This window comes from Pygocentrus nattereri, chromosome 27 (genome assembly GCF_015220715.1).
Source record: "Pygocentrus nattereri isolate fPygNat1 chromosome 27, fPygNat1.pri, whole genome shotgun sequence".
NCBI classification, from domain to species: Eukaryota; Metazoa; Chordata; class Actinopteri; order Characiformes; family Serrasalmidae; genus Pygocentrus; species Pygocentrus nattereri.
In genome coordinates, this window is record NC_051237.1 from 13,628,131 (window position 1) to 13,640,996 (window position 12,866).

General features: G+C 44.4%; 1 protein-coding gene across 5 annotated transcripts in view; it reads left to right on the forward strand.

Moving 5' to 3' along the window:
* Positions 1–200: 200 nt before the first annotated feature.
* tnrc18 (trinucleotide repeat containing 18) overlaps positions 201–12,866 on the forward strand; it is a 65,268-nt gene continuing 52,602 nt past the window's right edge. For 3 of the 5 annotated variants that reach the window (XM_017703169.2, XM_017703171.2, XM_017703172.2), the window contains exons 1-2: positions 202–395; positions 1,908–2,248. In XM_017703169.2, the coding sequence (XP_017558658.1) occupies positions 2,038–2,248 (211 nt within the window). In that variant the 5' untranslated portion in view covers positions 202–395; positions 1,908–2,037. Of the gene's footprint in view, positions 396–1,907; positions 2,249–12,866 lie in introns of those variants that run through there. The other 2 variants (XM_017703170.2, XM_037535434.1) reach the window with 2 other exon arrangements.

Here is a 12,866-nt window from a genome sequence, read left to right on the forward strand (position 1 = left end):
TCCACAAATTCTCTGCTTGTTTTGATCATTCAAGACTTGAAGGAAGGGGGGGCTTGAAACAGCTCGGCCTCCTTGGTCCATAATTGGTTTTATAGTGTTGGCGCAGAGCCAAAGTGTTTACATGGAGATGACGGACAGCCCGGGAGACCTATCACACGGCTCGCTGTGGGGCTTGTCAGGCTGGGTTCGGGGGGGCGGGGCGTGTTAAACAATGCTTGTTTCATTGCAGAAGAGTTTACTGAGAGATACAGTGGTTTGTGCGCGAGGCCTTCCCCTGTCTAAGCAGTCCCTCTGCGCTGCTGCGGATGGTCTGTAAATGGAGTGTAAGAAATATTCAGCCCTGCGTCCGGATTTGGGGAAGAAACGGGATTCTGTAAACTGAATCGCCATTACAAGTAAGACGTTGTCGGCGCTGGTAGTGAAGGACCTAGTTTGGTTGTTTTTCATGGAGCGGAGCGGAGCGGAGACACTTAGTAAAGAATGCAGTCTTCCTCTGCTTCTTGGGGCTGAAAAGGCGGGGAACAGTCTGGTTTTACCGCGGTTACGTTTAAAAGCGTCTTGTACGTGTAAGTCCGTCCACAGGCTGCATCACACGAATAAAAAGACTCTGAATGCTCCAGCTAATGTTTCCGCCAAAAAAGTTTCGCTGCTGAAAATGGAAGCACGTAGGCTGAAAGTTTGAAACGTGGCCGCCGAGTTAGGCTGCTGTTCGCCGTGAAGGCTGCTTTAAAACCACGCTCCGAGTCTCAGCAGGGTGGTGAGCGTGTCCTGGGCCCAGCGGTCCGACCCTGTTCTCCACTCCACTTCACCTTCGAGCTGCTCCAAGCGCTGAAATGGGTGCTGGACCTGGAAGCGTCGTTCCTGAGCCGTAGTCTGCTACAGTGAACTAGCCCGCTGGATTTAAACCGACCACCGATTCGACCCTCGAAACCAGCGTAAACAGCAAGGGCGCGAGAACTCGAGCGGGGAAGCCGCCGCGGTCGCAGCGTGTTCGGTGGAAGTAAGTGGACTGTGGCGGCTCTCGGTCTCCACACCCCCGGCGCTGCGTGAGCTCCCGGGACGGGCAGTGAGCTGAACACCACACACACAACCGACATCGAGTCGCTCGCATCTGAGTAAAAACCACGGCGGTCCCCAAACCCTGATCCGAGCCCCGGTCCTCCTTTTCTTTAGGTCTCGGTATTTTAGTCGAAATTGAAACTCGTACGCTCGTGTTCTTTCAGAATGAGGGGGCATTTCACTCCCGGGATGCACTGCTTTTCTCCGCCTTTTTACGTTTAATCGAGGTCAGGAATCGACTAAAATATGTTGATCGTAAAAAACAAACCATGTGCCTCGGTGTTAGTAAATAAGCAAAAAACGGCGGTTAGATACATTTTCGGCTCCAGGAGTCTCTTATTTTGCTTTTGCAGGATGTGCGCGCGGACACGAATGTTTTGTTTTCGCGTCCTGGTCGCCCATATTAGGCTTTAAACGAGCCAGCTGGTGTTTTTCGCCCCCTGCACGAGCTCTGGTCACTTTGCTGGAGAGCCGTTGTGAATTCTGAAATGCCCACCTAAACGCGAGCGAGCGCCGGGCTTTCCCTTCACAGCCACTGCGGCCCAAACGCAGAGCCGTGAGCGATACGTGTAGGAGAGACCAGGGCAGGAGCCGTTCCTCCACAAAGTTTAGACTTTAGACAGCGCTTTCGCTTCTCTCGGTTCACCGTAGGGGACGATTTTCACGCGCCGTGTTCACCGCCGAGCGAACTTGGAAGGATTACTGTTCCCTGTGTGTTGCATTCAAACTGCGTCATTACGCCCCTGTTAGGAAGAGCCTGTGCATGTCTGCATTTTTTTCATCGATTCACATTTGATAAGTTGTCCTCCGTATTTACCCTGGCCCTGATTTTCTTCTTGTTTTCGTAGGTCGGCACAATGCCGGATAAGGACTCTGATTTGCCTAGAAATCTAGGGACATTATAGCCTCCACAGGCTCCTTCGGACTAACCAAGCAAGCAGTTTCCTTTTTTTCCATCATCAAGTTTGGCTTTTGTGGATGATGGATGGCCGAGATTTCGGCCCCCCCAGGTCTGTTCACGTTCCTCCACCGCTGCTCTCCGGACTGGCGATGGAGTCTCACCGGCTCGGCGCCGCCGCTGCACCCGGGAGAGTGCCACCGTCCCCCGGCCACTTGGGCGCGGGCCACCCGGCGCCTCTGCACACCGGAAAATTCCTCTCACCGGCCATTAATATACAGTCTCACCACAGTAAGTAACGCTTTAATTTCATCTAAAGAGCGCATGGATGTGGTAATCACACAGATTCGCTCGTTAGCGAGTATTTCGGAGCGAAACTTAAGTGGGAAGTCGTGAAGCTAGCTAAGTGCTGTTCGGTGTGGCGTCTGCCGCTGTCTGTTAGCGGAGCGGCTACGCTCAGTTGTTTATTAGGAATACAGCCGACCTCAGACGGCCTGTTACGGGTGTAATTTCGTGCAAAATCTCAAGCTTTACGCCACTTATTACTCCGTTCAGTTCCCATGAGTGTGCTCAGCCCTGCTAAACACAATTTACCGGCCTCCTTACGGACATAAACATATGGAATGGCTGTGCGATGCTGGTCCTGCTCACTACTTTGTTTGAGTCTGCTGTATTAATAATAGAGTGCAGCTCAAATCTTCGTGTTGTAGCAAAGCTAAGACTAAAAACGGCCTAAAATAATTTTCGTATACTGTGATGTGCTACAGGGCTGTCATGTGTAATGTAGGCTGCTGCGCGCAAAGCCCGTCTTGAGGAATAAATGAGCCGTGCGCCGTCATTAGCTGCCCGGGCAGAGGGAGGCACTGATCGGGCCAACGGCTGCTGATGGAGCTGCTTGATGTAGAACTGTGGTGGGAGAAGCCCAAGTTTGATCTCAGTGATGTGGCTAAACGTAGCCCTGCTCTTTGATTTAAAGTCGTCTGGTGGAAGTTGATCACTGTTGAAATTGCTTCCATTTGTCCTCTTTTCCCCTCAAAGCCGGGGCGGGCGCTGTAACCGCCGCTCCGCTCCGCTCTCTCGCCTACTTTTACTGATCGCCGTGTTCGGCCGCGCTCGGCCAGCGTGCGTTAAGTGTTGTGGAAGCGCTGCTTGTACTTTAGGGTGGATATTGCTGGTTTTCTCGTTAGTGATGGCATGTGGGGGGAAATACTCATCTTCAGATTTTATCCCGAGTCGAATTTCGGCCCCATTTTGTCTTGCAAATCGTGCTGCTTCGGTGTAAAAGGACTTTCCGCGTTGTAATGAACGTCCCTGCTTCAGAAGCGCTGGTGTAGAGGACCGTGAACTGCCGAAATACCGCGCTCGTCATATTTACATAACCCCTGGTGATCCAGCGCTATAAAAGGTCTGGCACCCTTTTGGTAATTGTGGGTTTGAGATATAGTTTCACGGCAGTCAGATCGCACACTCCGTGTTCACCGTGGCGTTATGAAGGCTGAGGTATTGCCGTGCAAAACACACTGAACGAGCAGATCGACCCGTTCAGTCTGGAGTAGCGATGATAATCCGCTGCAAGAAAAATCCACAAACTTAAAATAGGTCCTGGTGGGCGTGGGCCTGTAAGTTGTAGTGTCTGATGGGTGAAATCGGTCAGGGAGGGGAGAAAACACACACCTGGACGCTTAATGTAAAGATGGGATCACCTTCATTCGTAGGTTTGCAGAGAAGGTTGAGCTAAAGCTGCCGTGTCTGTAGCTGTGGTCTGTAATTCCCATCAGCGGTGGAAATGATGAGAACAGCGATATGGAGTGCAGTTAGTCTTCACTTAATCTTTTAAATGTAGTGACCTGTAGCTAGGCTGTGGCACAAGCATTATTTTTCTTTGGTGGGCGTGTTTTTGTTTCTTCTTTCTTTTCATGGAGTTATAAAGTGTTAGTTCAGTCTTACTGTGGTTGTTTTTATGGAAGACCAAGCTCTTTATGCAGGTTGTGGATCAAAATCTAAAACTATGATGTGGAGTCTGTGATATGGGGAGAATGAGAACAAAAATCAATGAGGGTGTTTTTTTCTTCGTGTGTGTGTGTGTGCATAGTATTTTTAACGCAGAACTTTACCAGTATCTTGAACCGTTAAATACAGAACATAATGTTGTACTCTATTTTCCTTCTTCTCAGTTGTACCTTAATAGCTTGTCTTGCTCCTTTTATGCAATACGCTCCACCCAGGTTCAGTTCCTTTTTAAGCATTGAACTTGCGTTGGATTTTTTTTTTTTTCCCTTCCCATCAAGTGTTGTCGGTGTTCTGAATAGTGGAAGCAAATACAGTATGTTCCAGCAACTCTGCATCTCTTTAAAATCTCCACATGGCACCGTAATGACCTGAGACCTGAGCTTTATTTAGAGTCCATTCAGTTTTTGCGTAAATGTAGTGAGGATTTTCTCTTTATGTTCTCCTGTATATTTTCCTCCAGTCTAAATGAGCTCACTGTTAGGCTTTGAGAGCGATTCAGCTGTTCTAAAGCTGGCCTCTGCAGTGTTGCTATACGTTTTGAAATTTGATTCCTGCATCACCATGTTCTCCGTGAGAAGAGCTTTTGTCCTCATGAGCCCTTTCATAATTTCATCACAAGGTGACCCACCCTAGACTAAGCCCACATTTGTAGTTAGTGGACGTTAATTAACTATAACTTGTGTTGGTATCGTACTGTCTTGGACTGCCATAAGGTATGTGTCCGATGCTGTTGATTGTATTCATAAGAGTAAGACTGATAAGAAACCGGCATGTCAGAGAATTTCACATGCTCTTTGATACTTTTTTTGAATGATTAACTTAAATGGATGATTATTTATTGCAGAGCTTTGATGATTTTCCATGTTTTTTTAAAGATTGTAGATAAGGCAGTCTATATTATGATGTTTGTGTTTGAGGCGGAGAGTCTAGCTGGTCATCTCTTGTATGCATGTACGCTGTTTGTATGCTTTGACATAATGGGTGTGCACTGATGAAAACATTGCTATATGGACGTACTCTGAAACGTCATTACCCCAGTGAGCGTTTGTTGTCTTGTCTTTTAGCCGTTCTTTGGTCATGCAAGAATTGCATTTCCCCATAACGTCTGTTAGCGCAAAGGGGAACCTCATATTTTTCATATTTCATATTCTTCCCCCCCTTAAAATTGACCAGTTTAGGAGAGAACTCTTCTAAGCACTACTTCTCTGAAGTGGTCATGATACATTCTTCACTCTAACTGCAGCGCTGTTTGTCCTTCATGCCTCATTTTGTCATAAATGAACTTGAATTTAACTGAAATGGCCTTCATGCGCATAGCCAGCGAGCTGAAAATGCATCATATGTTTGTAGACTGACTCAGTTTCCTGGGAACTGCATGAACATTCCATGTCCTCCACTAATAACAACTCCTCAACAGCCAAATTTCAATCATCCAAAAGCAAACCAGATTTGGTCTGTCATTCTGTTAGTCTTCCTCCTGAACCAGACTCCCTGATTATATTAAATACATAATTTCAATGGCATCTTGGCGAGCACCAATCTGTGTTGGTTTTTTCATAGAATAAAACAGTTTGAGAGACATGCGGGTTAAACGGAGGTTATTTGATAACTGTTCTCGTCCAGAGCAGTGTTGTGGGAAATTACCTTTTCGGAATTTAGATTAGACGTAAAAGAAGCCTCCATTTGAACCCTGCTCTCTGTCAGGCGGGGAAAAGCTATGCCGGGCTGGACCTGAACCAAGTCACATGCTGGAAGAGTGGAGGGGCATGTGAGCGAAGCCCCATGCCTCAACTTTTATATGGAGTGAAATGTTCTTGAATTCACATTGACTGTGCTGCATGCGTCTGTGTAGATGAACATCGGTCTGTTTTACCCCACTAACAGATTCCAAAGTATCTCTATATAGTCTGTTGCACTGATCTCTTCTTCAGCAAGTCCTTACCATTTGAAAGACAGCCGTACCTTTTTAAAGCTTGAGCCAGCTCATGCAACCTCTAGGCAGAAGACTAGATATTCCTTTCAAAAATGTTCAGACAGGAATCCACAGCATCAGACGAATGTTTTTCATTGAATTGAAAAGGAGTTCGGAAGGAATTCTGTGAAGATGAGCTTCAAGCTTTTGGCAGTCATACCTGAGAGCTCATAAAGATCATGACTTACAACATCTTGCGCGTGTGCCAGCCAGCTTCCAGAAACCTCTTCCCTACCCCTTAGCTCAGCTTAGACCGATTCACGAGCACACCTGAGCTTGCCTGTCTGCACCTCCCTAGAAATGGACTCCAAGAAAAAAAAAGCTGTATCTGTTTGTCTTGCATATCCACTCTTGTCAGCTGCCTGAAGTTGTCTACTTGTATCGTCATCTGCTTATTTGAAGATCTCATGTAAATGACATGCTGTTCCGTACTCTCATATTTTACATGGCCAGCTGCCATACACGCACTCGGTGTCTCAGTATGGGCTGTTTTTATTTTTTTTATTTATTTTTTTTATTTTCATGTTTATTTTTTTCCTTTTCCTCAGGAACTTGCCAAGACTATAAAAATCGCTGCTTTAAAGTAGTGTCCTTCTAACAAGTGTGCTTAAAATAAATGTTTTTTGGTAAAAATAGTGGTTCAGAGTGTTAGTCTTATTTCTTCTTTTTTAATATTGATTTAATTTATTGCTTTATCATCTGAAGGAATCCTTCTTGCATCTATCAGGGCAATGAAAGTGGCTAATGCAATGCTTTTAGTAAAACAGGCAAACCTTGGTAGCTTAAAGCAGTTTTGCAGATCATCCGTGCCGTCAATCACTTACTGGTGATCTATTAATATGAGATAAGAAACCAATCTGTCAATCTTTAGCCATCCAATCGAGGTCTGGAGTGATCGGAGGCCCCCTGATATTTTCACACAATTGATTTCTTTTCTGCTAGAGCTGTCGGTCATGAGATTTTAGCTGATGATTAATTGGCATATAAATAATCGCTATTAACGAGGAATCTTTACTTTGCACCTATTAAAACAAGCCTAAAGTGGCCAGACTGGCTGATTAGCCACCTTAGTTGCTAACACTGCTGGTGTTATTGAAATCAATACTGTGCTCACACTCACACAAATGTCTACAGTTACACGGAAAACTAGATGTCATTCGTGAGTGTAAAAGAAAAAAAAAACATCTGCCAGCACACATGCTAAAAACGTTAGAATTGGCTACAAAGCTAAAAAATAAGCAAACATTATTCAACACTGCCCTGTAAACATGTTAGAGCACAGTCAGAATATTTGAAGTTACGCAATGTCTCACAGACATGCTTTCATTTATTTACATTTATTTACATTTATTTGTGTTACCCAACCTCAGACCATTCACAATCGACCAGGTCTTCATTCCAGCAATATATAACTGTGGAAAATAATGTCAGGCGGCTTAAATAATTGTGATAATCTCAAATAACTATGATCATCTCAAATAATTGCAGTTATTTCAAATGGTTGCGATTAGGTGCTTATGCAATAATTGTGACAAGCCTGGACTCGGAGTCCTGTAGTATGAGATGTTCAGTAATGTAACTAATGTGGTGTTTCAGGCAGCAGCCAGTGCGTGAGCTGGCAGACAGAGAAGGGGTGAAGAGAGACCTGCCTGTACTGTGCCGTGTGAGCCGCAGACTGCGGAGACAGAGGAGAGTAAATAATCACTCCCTTTACAATTTCAAGTCAGCAGCCAGTTTGTGGTAAAATATTTCTGCAGTTCTGATCGTGTGTTTAAGCTTCATGTCCATCCCCAGTGTGCGTTTTTGCTGTACTTGTGTATGTGCATAAAAGCACAAACAGGTCCAGTCCGGTTTAGCTTTGTTTGTGCAGAGTGAGAATGGGGAGACGCACGGTTTTGGCTACGTTTCCTAGCTAAAGCTTGTGTTCTACCCTCTCTTTGCTTTGTAGTCTAGTGTCCTCCTGACACAGAAGGCATAAGGAGATTCTGCTAAAGATGGATGTTAAGTCTGTTCTCTCCATTTTTGGAGTCCTGTAGTGCAGGCCCAGCTGTAGTGATGCAGTAGGTGGAAAAATCTGTGACAGATTTTTATTTTTTTAATGTACTTAAATGGAAAAATAATAAACAAAATTACAGCTGTACTTTGGTGTGTGTGTGTGTGTGTGTGTGTGTGTGTGTGTGTGTGTGTGTGTGGGTGGGTGTTTTTATTTTTTATTTATTTTTTTATTTTATTTTAAAGCATCTTGTTAGAAGGATAGAGTGGACCTTCTTAAGATTTCATAACCAATCCAAGTATTTGAGAATTGTCTCTCGGCTGGAACTTTTATGGTACCGATGCAAATGGAAGATTAAGTTGGAAACAACTTTAAATTATGTAGTAGTCAACAGTAATGGTTTAAAGAAATTAAATCTGTCAAACTGTATGAACCTTTCCAGCGTTTATATGGGTTTCTACTCTTTGGAGAATGATTTACCAAACTCACTTCATCTAGCTTTGCTGGTTTATGTATTTTATTTTTTTTTTTTCTTTAGATAATGATTTTCTCTTTCTGTTAAGGTTGAGCACATTTCTGCAGATCCTCGACTTGCTTTCATACTGATTGCAGAGATTGATAGAACCGTGCAAATGGCTAAAGTTCATGTTTGTTTAATGCGTTTATTGTGCACAGTGTGAAAAGAGTACGTATTTCTGCACCAGAGCACACTCGTTTAACAGGGGTTCCGTGGAAGCTTGAATAACTAGAGGACGGGGGGTGGGGGGAATGTAAATCTTGACTTGATGTGTGTTTGAAGTGGAGTGCCTTTGGGAGCGCACGATTGATCAGTTTTCATATGGAGCATCAGAGGATCCTGCAGTTCCAGCCCTGCTGGTGGTTCAGGGCCTGGTTTGAATTTGAGGATCCTGGTGTTTGGCCTGCAGATAGTGCTGACTGCTGACACCTCACCTCCCTCTTTTCCATTCTCTTATCGATCTCAGTGCTCTCCTTCCAAGTCTCTGTTAGGCTTTTTTTTTTTTTTTTGGGAAATGAAACCCCCAGCCCTTTCACTAGTAAATCCATGACTGTATGCTATGTATTCTATGTTTGTACAAAGTCGAATATTATCTATTTATTCTTTTTTTTTCACTTGAGGGCCATGGCTGTGACATGTTCATGATTTGTTGTGTAACCTCCACTGACACTGGAGACAAGCTCGCCCAAGGGCACCAAGCGGATTGGCAGACTTGCAGGCTGCCCAGATCAAGGCTCCACTTCCCCCGAATATGTGTTGGCGTTGATCTCTCGCTGCAGCTTTTCCTCAGCCTCTTGTTACATTCGATTGAACCCGAGTGCTCCGAGTGAAGCTCTGCTTAGAGCACACATGAAGGCTCCAATCCTCTGCGCTCTCCTGTCGGCCTTTTCCCTTTCAATTTGCCATTTATTACGCTGTCTTTTGATGACCGCTGAGAATGGCTGCATTGCCTAATCCTGTTTAACTCTTGAGAAAAGGCACAAAACCAGAATTATGCCCTGAAGGGTGTAGGGGGGAAAATTGCTTGTAAAAAATAGCCCAGCAGTCCAGGTGTTGTTATTTCCGCCCTCGTCTCTGTGCTCTGGTTTCAAGGTTATAGGTGCATTCCTATAAAGTGCAGGGTAAAGGCGCTAAACCAGTGATTTGTTGTTGTTTATTTAGCAGCTTGTAATAGTGAGAGCTGAATTCATTTGTGCTCATCTTCAGCTCTTTACTTTTCTGGCCTGGCAGAGAGGGGCTTTCTCTGCGGTCTGTCCCTAGTGTGGGCAAGACCCGTACTATTGAAGCCTCGGAGACGAGTCCCTCAGCATGATCCGCTGTGACAGGCGGGGAGCAGCACTGAAATGGTGAGCACTGAAACGCGGGGTACTCATGTGGCCCCTCCACCCCCTTCCTGAGTGGTTTGGTGCAGGGGAGGAGGAGGATGTGTGCACGCCTCCTGCAGCCTTGACTTTTCTCTGAATTAAACATAAAGTGTTTAGTGTCCCAGTGCACGGACCCCATCCGCTCATCCTTCATGGGTTACGTACTCTGCGCTTTTGAAATGGAGTGCTCTGGCTGTTTGGCATGCACTCATGAATGTGTTTTTATGATGGGAGATGGTGTCTTCCTAGAGGGCATTTGCAACCCTTTTTGTTCCTGCTCTTAGTGTTTGGATAAATCTCTGTAATTAGTGAGGAAAAGAAGGAAGCAAGCTTTCTTATCATATTTGTCTTTTTAATTTTCTGTACTCTGTGTGTGTCTACATGGAAATGTTTTTCCTCTTTTAAGGTCTTTTGATCTTTGTTTCTCCTTTTTAAACTTGCTCAATGGGCAGCGTGCTGGAAACTCTGTGAAATAATGTTAATTCCCCAGAAAATGTCTTGTACGTGGTGGTGGTGGTGGTAGGGGGGGGTGGAACACCTCGTCTTGATGAATCCCTCATTTAACATCTGCCAGAGATGGCTGTAGAAAAAGCCTTATTAAAATGTAATTTGATGGTAAGTGATTGGAAGCTGATGAGATCGGGTTTCGGTGTGGCCTAGAAAAGCTACACCATGTCTGTGCTGTTTAATTCACATCCCTGTTCTGAAATAGAAGACAGAAACAGCCCTGTTTGTTTTGTCTGTGAGGATCTCAGACGTGCTTAGGAACGTGCCCCTTCATATTAGTGGTGGAAGTTTTTTAGTTTAGTAGGAAGTTACTTTGTTGACACATGGTCTTTTCCTATTTGTTGTCTGGCTCTGGTTGTTCTGTATAATGCTCCTGTCATGGCTTGAATAAATATGTAACAGGGATGGGATAATTGTACCTATCACTGAAGTTCCCATGTTTTTGTTTAGTCCAGTTTCCTATGGGGGTGATATGATGGTACTGTTACTGCTGTAGATTGGTAATCTGCATTTTGTTGGGGAATGTACAGAAACATGGGTCTGAGAGCTGGAACAGAGCCCACTGGTGAAGTGTATCTGTGTCCATCTCTCGCGGGGTAGGGCCACACAGAGAAGCAGTGACCTGGCCGGCATGACTGGGATTAAACTATGCCTCTGAAAAGCTAACAAAGGATGTGAAATGAAAACCAGCTCCTCTGTTCGGCACTCATATCTTGTGTTACAGTGCTCACCACAGTGGTTTTTTTTATATTTATTTATTTATTTATTTTGAGACGTAGATTATTGTTTACCCCGATGTTTGATGGAATATATTAAATATGTGATGAATTGATTTTTCCCTAAAGCATTACTGCACTGTTTTTCATGACTCTGTAGATGGAGTACCTTAACTGAGACATCAGACAGACATGGCAGAGCATTATTTCGCTCCGGAAATCCAAACAAGAAGGTTGACATTTTCCTCTCGTATTTGCTCCTCCATGCCCCATTTACTGAAATGCTTTAAACACTACGACAAATAATCTAAAAAGCTTGGTATTACTGTTTTCTAGTTCCGCAGTTATTAATGCTTCACTAGCTTTCTTTACGAAGGCGTTAACAAGCAAAACGGCTCTTCAGTGAAAACGATCTAAATCTGACGAATGAAAACCTTATTCATCCTTTAAGATGCATATTCCTCCAAGAACCAAGTATACCAGACGTTTCACCCTCACCGAGTGCTTTTTTTTTTTTTTTTTTTTTTCCCCCAGAAATTTCCAAGGATTAGAGAAGTAATGAGAAGGAGGGATTTATGCTTGTGTGTAGGAATAGATAATCAGTAAATGCCTCCTTAGTGCATAAGTTGACCGGTACTTTCACTAGAACAGGTCTGTTGCAAAACGCGAAGCCCTCAGTGATTTTTGTAATGGATGTCTCATACTGTGGAAGGAGCCGTTAGGTAGACTTTAAGGAGTTCAGCAGTTGTTATGAACAGTTAATGTGTGCCTGTTTTGCTGCCTTGGTTTTTTATTTATTTATGGTTCTTTATTCTGTCTTTGGTAGACAGAGACACATCTGTCATACCTCAGCGTATTTAATAAAAAAGTGCATGAACATAATTGCATTCTGAGCAGATGATTAGTAGGGGAAAAAAATGACCTGAAATTGAGTTTTCAATGGTCGTGTTACAGTTAAAGGCTTACCTCTGATTTACAGGAAGAGTAATTTTAATTTAGTTGGCTTTATCAAGCTCATGTCAGCAAATTCAGTGAATTTTTTTTTCTTTTTCTTTCTATATTGAACATCATCTGTTGACGACAGTATCTGCCTGGCGAGCTGCTTGGTGTTTGTTAACAAAAGGGAATGGTGTGATTCATTACTGTTAGGCCTATTTGTTAACCTGTCCCGCATCTGTCATCATATGACAATTTTTCTGCAGATGGGAGGGTCATGTGAGCATACAGCTGCCTGCCTGTCTTGAATGCTGAGGCTTGTGTGAGTACAGAGCCTTATTTTGCCAGAGCACACTGCTAATCTACACACGCGTCTTATGTGGGGAATGAAAAGGTGGTGAGAAGCTTTTCTTTGACACCGATATTAGTGTTAGAAGGGCACTGTGCTGCACACAGATGCTGTTTGAAATGGATTTCTAGAGCAAGCCGATGCTCGGTATAAATCTGTGGGTGTGCGTGTGCCGTGCTCGTGCCGTGCTGCACATCATTAAGCTTGGTCACGTAATTGCAATTCAGTGCAGAAAATTTCAGTGACGCCCCCACTGCAGTGTGTCGCGGGCATTATTTAACCATGGCCTAGTGTCCTGTAAAACACGGGGCCATAGCGAATACAACAGCAAGGCCTTGAAGAGACGGAGCCTGCTAACAAATGCTACTTTTAAATGGCTCCCCAGCGCAGCAGTGCTCAGGCTGTAGACAGATGATTGTGCGCTCAAATGTGCCTGACCTGTGTGAAGCCGGCTCGTATTTCTGCCTTCTCTGTTGAGCCTGCACCCGCTGGGTGGGGCTTTTAAGAGGCCAGTGCTTTCACCACATGGTGTGTTTCCTAAAATA